Source organism: Podarcis liolepis, assembly GCF_965112155.1.
Source record: "Podarcis liolepis genome assembly, chromosome: 4".
In the NCBI taxonomy this organism is placed as follows: domain Eukaryota; kingdom Metazoa; phylum Chordata; class Lepidosauria; order Squamata; family Lacertidae; genus Podarcis; species Podarcis liolepis.
The window spans coordinates 21,017,536-21,032,360 of NC_139558.1; the positions used below are offsets into that span (position 1 = coordinate 21,017,536).

The 14,825-nt window shown below is 44.8% G+C and overlaps 1 protein-coding gene across 1 annotated transcript; it reads left to right on the top strand.

Annotated features, from left to right (window-relative positions):
• Positions 1 to 31: 31 nt before the first annotated feature.
• Positions 32 to 3,202, top strand: LOC310705937 (uncharacterized protein). The gene is made up of 10 exons (XM_083500929.1): positions 32 to 427; positions 1,065 to 1,141; positions 1,538 to 1,569; positions 1,703 to 1,819; positions 1,947 to 2,026; positions 2,189 to 2,282; positions 2,389 to 2,472; positions 2,561 to 2,665; positions 2,797 to 2,848; positions 3,064 to 3,202. The coding sequence occupies exons 1-10, from the start codon at positions 417 to 419 to the stop codon at positions 3,087 to 3,089; spliced, it is 678 nt and encodes a 225-aa protein (XP_083357055.1). The 5' UTR covers positions 32 to 416; the 3' UTR covers positions 3,090 to 3,202.
• The last annotated feature ends 11,623 nt before the right edge of the window (positions 3,203 to 14,825 follow it).

Sequence of the window (14,825 nt, forward strand, 5' to 3'; positions counted from 1 at the left end):
TCTTATTTTTATTTTTTGCATATTTGTGCGCATTTGTGCATATTTGTGCACATTTGCACACATTTGTGCATATTTGTGTGCATTTGCACATATTTGCACGCATTTGTGCATATTTGCGCGCATTTGTGCGTATTTGCGCATATTTGTGTGTATTTGTGCGCTTTTGTGTGTGTTTGCACGCATTTGTGCATATTTGCGCATATTTGTGCGCATTTGCGAGCAGTTGTGCACATTTTTGAATATATTTCTTTTGTTTATAGAAGAATAGTTAGGGGTAAGTGTAAGGTTAGAGTGGGGGTTAGGTTTAGCGTTAGGGCTGGGTTTGGGGGTGGGATCAGAGTTTGGGGTCAGGCTTGGGTGGGAATTTTAGATAGGTAGTTAGCTTAGATAGGAGGGGCGGATTTTTCATCAAGAAGATGTGCAAGCTGTAAGTACCATTCCTTTGCTTTCTCTTGGTCTCCTGGGGGCGGGGTGTGAGTCCTGTGTCCCCTCCACAGCTTTGGCTCTCTGGTGTACCAGGGAGCTTCATGGCTGAGTGGAGATTTGAACCCTGCTCTCCCAGCTCCTCCCAGTCCAGCCCTCCAACCACTACACCTCTGCCTGGCTCCATTTTGCATCTCTCCAGCTGCCCTACAACATTGGCCTTCTCCCCCTTCCTGGGGGTCTCTCTGGCTCCAAGAAAGACTCCACCCTCTTCCTCATGTTCTGCTCCTTTTCTGGGACACCTTGATGCTTGGAGGACCCTCCTAGGGGTCTCCTCCCTCACCAAGGAAGGGCAGGGCTGTCCTAAGAAGATGAGGCAGAGCAGCCCTTTAACAGCTGGCAATGCTTGTCTTTCCTTTGGGTTGGAGTTCTTGAACCCATAGCACTTGGGGCCTCCTTTCTCTCTCTGCCAGCCATTTGTGCTCTGGGCTGCCTGTTTCCAGCTCTGCTGATGCCCTTTCAGGTCACAGAACTGCAGAGAGATGGCAGAAATTGGGCCAGACGCCCCTCCTCACTCACTCACACACACATGAATTGGGGCTGCCAGCTTCTGAGTCGCTCTCTCTGCTCATCTCTTCTAGGTTCAGGCGCTTAAGGCGGCTGATCAGCTGCAAGAAGGTGGCACCCCTAGAAGTCCTGGAGCAGCCTGCGGTGTCGGGTGAGCAAGTGGCCCTCCTTTTGGGGATGGAGGAGGGCAGGAATGGGCTAGGGGGGCATCTAGTAAAAAGATGCACAGAGCCAGACGGCTGGATCCAACCCGCCTATCTGCGACAGAATCTGGAACCCCCTCCCCCCCCAGCAACCACCCCGTTTTGTGGAGTCTGATGGGAGAATCGGGGGGCTGGGCTGTGGGGTAAGGCAGGGGGGCAGTTGTCAGCGGGAGGGGCATGTTCCCTGGGGAGGCATGTTCTGGGGGCAGGAGGTCAGGATTGGCCCCCAAGGCCTGGAGTGTCCCTCTCCTGTAATAGGACTTGAATCCAGACGAAAACTCTTGGAAAAGCCTTGCAAGGGCTCAGGGAGGAACTCACCTGTCCCCATGTCCTTCACTTTGCAGATGTGCTGGGAATCCACATCCCTTCCGTTGCGGTGAGTATTGGATAAAACGAGAGCAGGGAGGGGATCCCTCAGACCTGCCCCCCCTTGCACTCCACTCTGCACTCTCAGATGTGGAGGAGCCCTCCCCCCACAAGGAACCGACAGCCTGACTTTTGCCTTTCAGCTGCTGGACAAAGATCAGCTCCAGCTTCTGGGCATCATCCAGGACTGCCAGGCAGCTCGGCTCAGGGGGCTCCGAACCCTGAAGTACTCCAAGGAGGAGACAGCCAAAGCCATTCTGGTGAGTGATGGGTGATGTGAGGGACCCCATGGGGAGGGAGGGGCAGAGAGGGACTGGCGTTTGGGGTTGGAGCCGTCCTCTGGAGACTCCCGGAAAGAGCTGACTTTCCTCCTCTGCTCTCTTCTAGAACATCCTTGGCCACTTGGAGTACTTCAGGGATCGCCCCCTGAGCCTGGCCCTGGCCTTCGAGGCCCTCCAGCAGTTGAGGTGAGTGGGGTCTTTGAGGTGAGTGGGGTCTTTGGACTGGGCGGTGCTGCAGGGGGCAGAACTCCAGGGGGAGCTTTGGGTGGGCAAGTCAGGCAGGAGGGAGAAGGGGACAAGGGAGACTTGGAGGAGGCAGTGTCTAACCTCTTCCCTTTCTCTCTCCAGTTTTATGAGACCCCACTTCAGCCCCTCTATGGTGAGCGCAATCCTCCATAGAACAGCAGAGGCAGTTCTGGGGAGCGCAGAGGAGGACAAAGAGGTATGTCCTCTGCTTTAACTTCTCTTTGCACAGCTCTTTCTTCTTTTTACACTCTTACAAAATTTAACTCAGCAGCACTCAACCTCTCTTCTCTCTTTTCCCACAGGAACTGAAGAGGCCATTCCAAAGCCTGCTGGGGGGTCTCCTCCTAGAAGCCCCCAATACTGGCACCCTTCTCCAGTTGCTTACTGTAAGTATCCTGACAGCATCAGGAGTGGTTTTAGGGTTGCCCCCCTGTCCCTTACCCAACTGACTGTCCCATTTCTTTCATCCCGCAGGACCTCCGATATTACGCCCTTTTGGGAAGTGAAGACGAAAGGAAATTAGGGGCCAGCAGTATATCCCTGCTGCTGGCCCTTTCACGAAGATTCCCGAACCTAAGAGTAAGTATTTTGCCTTCCTGTTTTCAGTTCTTTGGTTGCTTCCATCCTTCCTGGGTGGGGCTGCTTCACTTACACCCATCCAGGGTGGAGTTCATAGTGTCAACTGCCTCATATTTGTCTTTCCTCTGCAGAACACAGTAATTCGTCCGGAGCTGGCGTGCTTCAGAAATAATCTGAAAGAAGGTAAGCCCCACACCTTGGGGACAGTGAACTCCCTGTCCCTTGTTTGCCCAAGACACACCTCCCAGGTCTTCTTGCTGGGAGTCCTGCAGGACCTGCTCCCTGCCTGGCAGGCCTTTCCCACCTGGCCTGGGAGGGAAGCACCCAGACTGACTCCAGCTACAAGAAGCGGAGAGGACTGAACTGATTTTCTCTCTTTTTCATTCTTTTCCATCCAGATGACATCATCATTGAGGAGCTGTGATTTTCCTCCTTGAATAAATTGCTGATCTATTTGGACATCTCAACTGGCCAAAGACTGGCAGAAGAAGAGGCACTCACTGAGAATCAGGAGGGGGACAGATGATTTAAGTAGCCATGAAATATGGACTGAGATTGGGCAGAACAAGAAGGAAGGAAGGAAGGAAGGAAGGAAGGAAGGAAGGAAGGAAGGAAGGAAAGAAAGAAAGAAAGAAAGAAAGAAAGAAAGAAAGAAAGAAAGAAAGTTTTTAATGGATTTTGAATGAACGTGCAATAAATTGTTACTATTTTGAATTTCATTGTATTATTGTCTTCTTTTCTGTTGTTGAAATAGCATGAGCCTTTTTTGCTGCTGCATCACTCCTCGGGTTGACTCATGTTAAGCTTGTGGTCCACTAAGACCCCTTGATCCTTTTCCCATGTACTACTAGCAAACCAGGTATCCCTCATCTTATATTGGTGCAGCTGGGTCTTCCTGCCAAAGTGCAGAACCTTAGATTAGTCCCTATTGAATTTCTTTTTGGTTTTAGTCATTTATGATTAAGTTATTAGGGGGGAAATGGAATTAGGAGTCATTTTCCTCAAAGGAATTAAGGCAATTTATACAGATCAAACTGCAAACCTGATTGTAAATAATGCCATTACAGGAAAAATGTAAGGTATAGAAGGGGACAAGGCAAGAATGCCCCCTATCACTGCTTCAATCTATATCAGCCCTAGAGGTGTTGGTGCAGAGGATAAGAAATAATTCTGACATAAAGGGGATATCGGTGGGCCAAGGGAATTATAAGAGAAAAGCCTTTGCGGGTGATGTGGTGTTTTCTGTAGAAGAACCATTGAGAAGTGTACCTAAGTTATTACCATTTTCAGAGTTGGTTACATTATTGGCAACTACATGAAATATACAAAGAAGATAACAAGAAGGGATTTAGCTATACGACATGCAGATTCCAAAAGGAAATTGTAGAAGGGAAGTTGAAGCTGCTGAAAGGTGCATATAGTATTCTGTTAGAATGGGAAACAAAATCAGTAATGATTAAATGGGCACAGGATACAGGTCACAATATAATGTTTGAAGACTGGGAAAGATTATGGAAAACTGATTTAAAATTTACAGATTGCTCTCTGTTGAAAGAAAATCACCGTATTTTTCGCTCTATAACACGCACCCGACCATAGCACGCACGTAGTTTTTAGAGGAGGAAAATCCGTAGGCATGCCACCCGTAGGCATTCCCTCCATAACACGCACAGACATTTCCCCTTACTTTCTAGGAGGAAAAAAGTGAGTGTTATGGTGCAAAAAATACGGTATATGAAAATGATGTATAGATGGTATGCAACACCAGTACAGATAGGAAGAATGTATAAAACCAGTTCAAACATGTATTGGAAATGTAAGGAAAAAGAAGGGACTTTTTACCATATGTGGTGGGATTGCAGTAAAATTAGAAAACTTTGGGAAATGATATATAATGAGTTGAAGAAAATGTTCCAATTAACATTTGTCAAAAAACCTGAAGCATTTTTGTTAGGGATTTTAGGGAAAGACCTGCCAAGGAAATTTAAGAATATCTTTATGTACGTGAGAACGGCGGCAAGAGTCTTAATAGCACAAGGATGGAAGAATGAAGAAACCCCGACTGAAGAACTGTAGCAAGAGAAACTGATGGACTATACGGAATTGGTGAAATTAACATACAGACGACGTGATAAGGACAATTGTGACTTTAAAGAAGAATGGGAACCTTTTACAAAGTATTTAAATAAACAACAAAATGAACTGGACTCCTTGGCAGGTTTTGAATAAACATTCACAAATTTATTATTAATAACATATAGACAGATAGGTTAAGGATTTTTACAATTTTATAATATGCAGAAAATTCTAAGTATGGAAAAACCAGAGAGAGGAGCTGAGGGAAGTCTGGGGGGTGGCGGGAAGGGGGGTTTCCTATTTTTGGGGAAGGGGAAAATAGAGGGGGGAAATGAGGATGATATGTTTTATTGATAAAATGTTATGTTACAATTCCTAATAAAAAATCTTTTTTAAAAAAGTGTAGATCTTAAAACAACCAAAACTAAGGTTTTGGTGAAAAATATGGATGCACAGGCAAAAAAAGATTGGCAGATGGCCAGTGGGCTGACAACTGAGAAAAAGGTGAAGTATCTGGAAATATGGTTAACAGTGAAAAACTCCAATATATTTCAAGACAATTATGTAAAGACATGAAAAGATGTAAGAAAAAACCTTGAGTTATGGGGAAGAATGAAACTCTCTCTAATGGGAAGAATTTTAGTTATAAAAATGAATATATTTTGCCCCAAATTCTATTTTTTTTCCAAACCACTCCAATAGTAGGCAGAACAAGAGGCTTCAAAGAATGGCAAAAATATGTTTCTAGGTTTAAACAACAACAACAACAACTTTTTATTTATACCCCGCCCTCCCCGGCCAAAACCAGGCTCAGAGCAGCTTTGTCTGGCAAGGGAAGAAACTGAGAATTAAATATAAAATTTTAATAGATATAAAATAAAGAGGTGGATTTTCGTTGCCAGACATATGGTTGTATGATGTGGCGGCTTGTCTCCCCTTCTCTCCCAAACTGTCCTGCAGTGAATCAGGCCGGAGTCCAGCTTGCCACCCAGTTTACCAGGTGCTGCCGCCCGCCTTTTCCCAAGGCAAGGAGAGACTCCCCAGGGAAGGCGTCTGTATTTGTCCAGGTTGGGGGGGAGATGAACCAGAGACTGGAGGGAACTGAAACCCCAAATTCTCTTTCTCAGAGGCCTGAGGCAAGGGGGTGCTGCTGTGAAAAGAGGCAAGGAGAAAGGCTGGCTTTGCACTCAGAGCCTAACTGAAGAGCTGAGGGGCAGTGGCATAGCAAGGTCAGGTGGTACTCGGCGTGGAAAATTTATTGTCACCCATCCCACATATTAAAATTATTAAAAGATGGAAAAATAAGATACTTACAGCTGCAAGTGTTATTTTCTAGTTTATTTGCTTAACACTGTGAGCATAAGCACTTAAAACCCTTTTTTCACGGTGGGAATTTCTTATGAATGAAATTGTTTACTTCGTTTCGCTATTTTGCAGCCTACTGTTGATGTGGAGTGGTGCTGTGTGAGTACAACTGCAAGAAACAAGCTCCTGTGCTGATAAGTGATACCCCACTTACCTAGCATACAAGAAGAGCCAGTGGCGGAGGAAGGGGAGTGCAGGTGGTGCGGGACACCCCAGGTGTCATCACGGAGGGGAGTGACAAAAATATGAGTTTTGGTTTGTTTGTTTGTGTTTGTTTAAAAAAATGGGTTCACTAAACTTTTTAGTTCAGTTAACAAATGTAACAAAATGTGGCTGGCACTGGGCTCCACACTGCAGGGGCTGGCACTTACCATGGGGCCTGAAGGTGTCCGAGCCATGCGTCTCTCCTGGGAGTGACATGGTGGCTTGGGGGCCTGTAGGCTCCGTGCTGCCTGAAATGGCAGCATGGGACTTGCATCTGCCCTCCGCCTCTCCTTCAGCTGCCCTACAGCTGAGAGGGAGGTGGCAGAGAGGCGCCACGCAGTTCACCCTGCCCCCATGGGCAAGCTACACTGCTGGTCTCAGTCACTGGAAACAGGCCTTTTTAGTTTACTATGTTTGCATGAGATGTAAAATATTGCACACGCACACACACACACACAAATATTTCTAATAAAGCTTTTGCCCCACTGTTCGTTTTACGAAGTGAGAGCTACTGCAAATCTAGCTAACATTGCATGCAATCCTTTTGTGTGAGCTTGATCATCAAAGAAAAAGTTCGTGCTTTATATGGATTTCAGGCTACAATGTCTTCCCATCGCCAGGACAGGGCTCTGCAAACAGCTGGGGGGTTATTGACACTGTAAAATCCTGCTCATTCTAAATCAAGCGGGTTGAAAACCTCCAGAGAAAGGTCTCTTTGCAAGAATTTGCTAGCACATCCCACACATGCCGCTAAAGAATTTACAACACAATAGCTACAGTTGAGTTCTTAAAAGCTATTAAAACCTCAAAAAGTTCTAAACCAGCTTGCTGGTGAAAACGCTATTTTGTCAGTGCCTGGCAAGGGAGAAGCATACAGCGAGTAATTTTTGGAATATGCTCTGACAAAAGAAAAAAGAAAAATCTGATCTCCCAGATGAAGTGAACCTGTCCTTTGTGATCATCTTAGCTATAGATTCAGAGGCAGTTTGCTACTGAATACTAGCTGTTTTGGGATTGGGGTGAGATGAGTCATGAAACAGGGCTATTGCTGGTGGGCTTTGTTTGGTCTGTTTCAGAGCAGCTTTTCTTACTTTTTTAGGGTTCCTAGAGAAATCTCCTCTTGGCATTTTGGGAAATTAATTTTTTCTAACATTCTATATTATAGTGCCATCACTGGCAGCAAAATGAAGTTATTCAAAATCAAAACAAAGGTAAACAAATATTAGGTGACTTTATAGAGTGAAGTGTGGCCGCGGGTGGCGCTGTGGGTTAAACCACAGAGCCTAGAACTTGCTGATCAGAAGGTCAGCGGTTCGAATCCCCGTGCTGGGGTGAGCTCCCATTGCTTGGTCCCTGCTCCTGCCAACATAGCAGTTCGAAAGCACATCAAAGTGCAAGTAGATAAATAGGTACCGCTCCAGTGGGAAGGTAAACGGCATTTCCGTGCGCTGCTCTGGTTCGCCAGAAGCGGCTTAGTCAGCTCCCTCGGCCAATAAAGCTCCACAACCCCAGAGTCGGTCACGACTGGACCTAATGGTCAGGGGTCCCTTTACCTTTACCTTACAGACTGAGTAATCCCCTTTCCCTTTTCGCTTGACTAGTGTTTATTGGTTTGTGTGTTGTGGATGATATATTTGTGGGAGGTTTTCTGTTGCCTGCTTGTTTTGCTCTTATGTTCACTGCAACCAAATGTATATGTGTAGATGCTCCAAGTGTTGATTGCCTGCTTGCTTCTCATTGATACAGTAAGTCTTAAAAACAGCTAGAGCTATGGGAATTATGCAGCAAAGAGTTTGGGGAATGGCTTCTGCTTTGCATATAGACAGTCTCCAGTTCAAACCTAGGCATCTCCAGATTCCCCATCCCTGTTTGGAGGTGAATGAGAGGGCCGGTGGAGTTCAGAAAAGTTGCTGGTTTCCTAAGCCAGCCACAGAGGAAAGAAAGTCAATTTCTCTGCAACCAGCACAGAAACACTGGATTCTCTGCCCCCTCTTTTAAAAAACACAACCTGCCAAGGAGTCAAAAGCTTGCATTTCCTGTGAGCTGCGGAGGATGGGATTGCGTTCACCTGCACTCAACACGGAAGCCTTGTTGCAAGCTAGTAAAGATTTCTGCAGGCTAGTAAGTTCTGTTGGCATATATACAAGTCTGGCCAACTGCCTTCCCCTGCAGTAAACTATAGAGAGGAAACAAGATAATTTGCTTCCATATGCACTTGGCCTCTATACCAGCTTCCAATTAGGTAGATCACTGTTGCTTGCCAGGAGGGCAGAACAAAGGGCGGGGCAGTTGAGAGACCAACACAGTGCAAAGACACCAGCGAAAATGGCAGGTTGCCTTCATCAGTGCATTGGCACCACCAACGGTGTGTGGTCAGTGGACATGGGGAACTAGGCTAGCCCCCTAAATGTTCCTGGTAAATTAGAGCATTAAAGTATTAAAGCTGGGCACCTCCTTCCCAAAGCCCGGGAAGCTTCTGCCCGGCTTAGGGAGGGAGACACGATGCTCTGACGGGTCCAAGAGCTCTCTTGCCAACTTCCTAAAGCCCACCTGGTTTTGGGAAGGAGGCAGAAGGGCTGCAGCATCCTGTCAGAGCCCTGGCACCTCCTTCCCAAAATCCGGGAAGTTTCTGTCCAACCTAGGGAAGGAGGCACCATGCTCACGAGCATGACATCATGAAGTTGCACGTGCATTGTGCCCCACCCAATCTCCCTCACAAGCTGGAACCTCTGGCCCAAACTCTTCCCCTAAAACAAATTTCCTTTTTTTATAATATTTTTTATTAATTTTAACATATAACTTACAAAATGTACCACAAAACTTATCACTTATACAATCTTTTTGGACTTCCATCAGCACCTCTGATGATCCACCGTTTTAACCACTTCTTAACTTTATATTGGCTTTACATCTCTTAACATTTATGGGCTAATAGCCGTAAATAAATAAATAAAAACATCTCTTAACAAATCATCCTCCCCCTTATCCATTTTTACAATACTTCTAATAATACTCCTCACAAAACTTCTTGCAACCCTACAAACATCGTCTGTTCTTCACAATTACTTTTCAAATAGTCCATAAATTTACTCTAGTCTTCCGTAAATTTCTGGTCTCGCCGGTTTCGAATCCCTCCTGTTAGTTTATCTAATTCTGCATAGTCCATTAACTTCATCCTCCATTCTTCAATCGACGATAACTCTTCTTGCTTCCATTTTTGGGACAATAATATTCTTGCTGCTGTTATTGCGTATAAAAAGAACTTACATTCCTTTCTATTTATATCACTCCCCACAATGCCCAATAGAAATGCTTCTGGTTTCTTTAGAAATGTATATTTCAACATTTTTTTCAACTCATTATATATCATCTCCCAGAAGCATTTCACCTTTTTACATTCCCACCACATCCCCTAAAACAAATTTCACCGCACACCATTGAACACCACACTGACTTCTCTGCACAACAACGCCACCCGACCCAGTGAGTTGCTTCTGCTTCTCAACAGGGTGGAGCAATTGTTATAAAATAATTCAGAGGGAATCCAGTTGCAATGCTTATATAATGCAGCTTAGGGTGTGGGGAAAACCCCAGAAAGTCTTGCAGCTACAATTTTTACTCTCTCCCAGGCTTCACCGCCTGCGATTTTTGAGGGTCCCCGCTTCGCCGTAGCGGCAGGACCCGAACCCGCGAAGCAGACTCCCTCCGGAGTTCGGAGGGGAGTCCGCCATTAACGCTGGCGCTGACCGGAAGTCCCAAACACACTGGTGTTTGAAAGGAGGCCATACAATGGCTCTAATTGTACAAATCATGTCCTACTAGAATTAGGTCAACTTGTAATGAGGATAAGCACTGAACAGTTGCAAGCTCCACAAAGAAACAGAAGGATATTGACAGAAACCAGAGCTCACAGGGGCACACACTATCAGGAGAGGGGTTTTTTTTGGGGGGGGGGTACCTAAACTCACTTACAGTAACTATACATATTCTTTAAATGTTGACCAGCAGCAAAAAAAGGACATTCGCCCCATGCAAAAAAATCTGCACAGTATTGCATGAAACAAATTGAGCTTCCAACCATGAAAAGAAAGAAGGAAAGACATTGGAAGAGGCTTTGAGATGGAGAGAAACAGATATATATATACCTGGGCCTTTAGGACAATATTTCAATGGTGAGGAAAATGTTTGGCGTTTATTGGAGTGGGGGGATATTGTATCCTGGAATAGCATGGCTGGTTTTACACCATTTAAAAAAAAATGGAGCTGTTTAAAGGCTTCTCTGATATCTTTCCTAACATTTCTACACAGATAAGGAGTCTGTCTCCCATTAAACACAGTGATCATGTGTCAGTGGCCCCATCCTCAACCACATGTAAAGGAAGACTGGCTCACTCAAGTCAGGGGGCTCCCATAAACAGCCCTTCGGGACTATCTAAACTCTTTCCCCCTGGGCCTTGTCATCTTGAAGGCCAGCTCTGAAACTTCTCAGCCCAAGACAAGTCATTCTAGGTGACTGTGAAGCTCTGGGCTGGCCCAGCCCCAATCGACTAGCCTAAATCATGCCTGTATGTGTGCAGGCATAATCAATTGTCGCATAATTTGCCCAATGATTCAGCAAAAAGTTGTCAAAAGGTCAACATTTGAAGTGAAAATTTGGTGTGCACAGCCCTAGTTACAAGGTTTTTCGCCAAGAGGGTGCTCTGTCAATCATATGCTGAATTGAAAGGATGGATTTCCTCACACAAATATCAAATTCAAGGTCACGATGCTTGGAGGGTTCTTCTATGGGTTTTGGTTGACTCAGTGGTAGTCATGCTACCACAAGTGTGTGAGGGAAAGATAGGGCCATCTGATTGCACTTTAGAGACATGTCTCGTGAGTTTATTCTGGTGGTTAGGCCTTTATTTTGATCTTTGCCGTCTAGTCTGTTCAGCACATGAAATGTTCTTAAGAACGCTTATTCTGACTTCATCATAAATCTTTTGGTCCTTTCTTTTAAGTGGTGAGCAAGGGTTACACAGACGATGAAAGATGCATGAACTTTGAAAGACTTGCTTTTGATGGAAGTTTATACATATTTGGAGTAGTCGCTTGATGTTATGATTGGGCCCATATGAACCCACACTGTCATAAAAGGGGGGGGGGCTAAATAAGAAATAAAAACACTTTTAGCACTATTCAGTTCTCGCTTGGTGACACAAATAGACACTAATGGGGATGTCAGTGGGCTGTTCGGGTATCAACTACTGAAGTTTTAATATTTTATCAGGAATTTATAAAGGGCGGAACATTCCTCAAGTGATGGGTCTAAAATGGCTTCCTAAGCAACACTGAATGTATTAGGCAGAAGCAAACCACTAATTGTAAACTCAAGGAGTTACAACAAAACAAAAACCCCAGATGAGCCCATACATATTGTCTACGTGTTTGCAGACAGGTATTTACAGTTAGGAACTGACTGGAATTTTTGAAAGGTTAGCACTGTTTTTTATCTTTTTCTGACTTTGTCCTTTCAAATTGTGAAGGAGCTTTTTCCAAGTGATTTTTCAGAAATAAATAGCAATCAATAATGCTGCAGTCAAGACCTGCCATCATTGCCTGTTCTCTCTACAGAGTGGGATCATCTGAGAGAAATTACTTCCGATACTCTCAACATTTGCTGCCAAGAAAAGTAGTAGAAAGATGAGATGATAACTTTCACAATATAGTTTATCATTATGTATTTATGTGTAAATATTTTCCTTAACTTTGTTTTTGATGTTTATGTTAGTTGACGAAAACTGAAAAGAGCCCATATGCAGAAGGACTTAAGGAGGGAAATACATGGTAAGTGAATCAAAAGCAGTATTTTATTTTATTTTTGTCTCTCAGTTTTGGAGACATAAAACCTTAACATATTGCTTCTGATGTCAAATATAGATGGCTGTTTTTAAAGGGATCATAAGCATATTTAGGGGAAGTTTTTTGCCAACCAAGAGAAGAGAAATGACATTGACACATGCTGCAGTGAGAAGGAAGTGAATTTCAGATGCTGGACCTCTCAGCATCTTAAAAGGAGTCTGGTTTAAATGTGATATGTGAAGCTGTTCTCCAAATACTGATCTTCTGGCAAAACGAGGGAACTTAAAATTGATTTAACATAACCAGAACTGCTGCTCTTGAATCCAGCAAGGTGAAATACTGTTGCTTGAAAAGCCTTCCCTAGTAGGAGGACATCAGGAGCCTGCTCACACATATAGGATGCTGAGAAACTGTGTACGTGCAGCTACTCACACAGAGTCAGTTAAGGTTTGGCAGACAGCCAGAAGGCAATCTGAAGGAGTAAGTCTGCCTGGTGATAACAGAGACATGGAGACCGCTCCCTGATTGGTCAAGCTCTCTCAAGGGAGTGATAATTAATGGCCTACTAACTGGTAGTTCAGAGTTTGGGTTCAGTTGTTCTGTGTCAGTGAGTGTAGGAATTGTGAGTCGTGTTAGAGAGAGCTAGCTAAAGATCTGTGTTCTCTTCCTGTAAATAGCCCACTGTATATAATAAACACCTAACTACAAGTTCCTGGTTCCTGGTTCGTCTATCCTGTCTGCAGCCAAGTCGCCAATTGCTTCTGTGGATTCTGTGTGTACTATGCTAGGTCTGACTAAGGTCCTGCAACTAGTCAGAAAGTTGTGAAACACCAGATAGGTTTTGCCAATATAGAAGTCTTGGGGTTGGAGGGTGTGTTCAATCAATCAATCAGATACCTTTATTTGCATCACGGTATAAAACATTTCAAGTAACTGGAATAATTAAAAATACAAGGGTGAAGCTATCAAGGCCATAAGGTCACACTATGGTTGTGTGCATTTGGATATTCTGCTATGCCGTGTCTATTTCCCGAAAAAATAGTTCATTGGGAACCCTTTCAGGTAAAACTGTGGCTAAAAGGGAAGCTTCTAAAGCAGTAATGTCTTTGTCCCGATCTGCCAAACCTTATTTGGCTTCTTCTCGGAGTTGTGGACCAGATGTCCAACATTTTGCTCAGCATCAGCTGGTGAGGTCTGCTGTGTAAAGAACAATCTCAGAGAATGTGGTCCATTGAATCAGGTACTTCTTGATTGCAGGCACACAAATGGGCTTGAAATGGAATGTGTGAGAATCTGCTTTTGGTCACTGAGGAGGGGGAAGTATTTAGTCTCGCAAGCATAAAAGCTCTTCAATGGGAAGGGAGTAGTAGATCATTTAGATATTTGGCACAGGTTCTGTGGGATGTTTTGATACCTAAGGCCTCTGGAGAACAAGATCTCGGAGTATGAGGTAACAAGTGCTGTCTTTCGTGGTCGTAGAGCCACTGCTTGATTTTCATCACATACTTTGAGGCTCTCGAGGGCAATGACCAAACTACAGATTTTGTCTTGAATTGCTCTATACCAGGAATGTCCAACAGGTCAATCACGACCTACTGGGAGATCCCCGGGTCGATCGCTGTGTCCCTTTCCTTAGCGTTGTTAAAATAGAATCCTGCCCCGCCCTCCATTGTTGCACGATCTGCAGAACGGAAGACGGAGTTTACTCACTGAGGCTGTTTGTTTCCCCAGCGATCTGTTGGTGAGTTGCTGTTCCCCATTCTCCCTTAAGCTTAGGTTTGAATTCTCAAAAATTGGGGCTTTCTACCTCCCTCAAAAGGGATGCAGGTGGCGCTGTGGGTTAAACCACAGAGCCTAGGACTTGCCTATCAGAATGTCGGTGGTTTGAATCCTCGTGACGGGGTGAGCTCCCATTGCTCGGTCCCTGCTCCTGCCAACCTAGCAGTTCGAAAGCATGTCAAAGTGCAAGTAGATAAATAGGTACTGCTCTGGTGGGAAGGTAAACAGCGTTTCCGTGCGCTGCTCTGGTTCGCCAGAAGAAGCTTAGTCATGCTGGCCACATGACCCAGAAGCTGTACGCCGGCTCCCTTGGCCAGTAAAGCGAGCTGAGCGCTGCAACCCCAGAGTCATCCGCGACTGGACCTAATGGTCGGGGGTCCCTTTACCTTACCTCCATCAAAAAAGCTCAACCCCTAAGAAAAGGCCTCTTCTCCTTCCTTTAAAGGCTCAACAACTTTGACCTGAACCCCCCAAAAGGGAGTAAATCACTGCTAGTTTTTAATTCTGTGAGTAGATCGCAGTCTCTTGGGAGCTGGCCACCCCTGCTCTATACCATCTGGATAAAATACGGTCTTCAAGCATAGAGGTTAAGAAGGAGTTATATGTTGTTCTAAAATGGACTTTAGCCAGGCCTTGATTGTGGAGAGCCATGCTTTGGTTTTCTGTCGGATGTTGACCGGATTCAGCACATAAGGTTAAATAACTTATGCATTTAGGGGCACCAAGAATCTTACGAAGAAAGGTCACTTGAATTTGTTCAACTTCTCTATTAAATGCTTATATCCAAATTGGAATACCGTGTGTTTTAGTGCACAGGTTTTAAAACACAAATATCACTAGCGTGCTGATGGAACTCGCACATGGCACATGGTGTCACCTCCCTCAATTGTGGGGG

Excerpts from the sequence above, each read along its gene's own strand:
- LOC310705937 (XM_083500929.1), top strand. Across the intron at positions 1,142-1,537 it reads GGAGCAGCCTGCGGTGTCGG|ATGTGCTGGGAATCCACATC; the intron begins GTGAGCAAGTGG and ends TTCACTTTGCAG. Across the intron at positions 2,027-2,188 it reads GAGGCCCTCCAGCAGTTGAG|TTTTATGAGACCCCACTTCA; the intron begins GTGAGTGGGGTC and ends TTCTCTCTCCAG.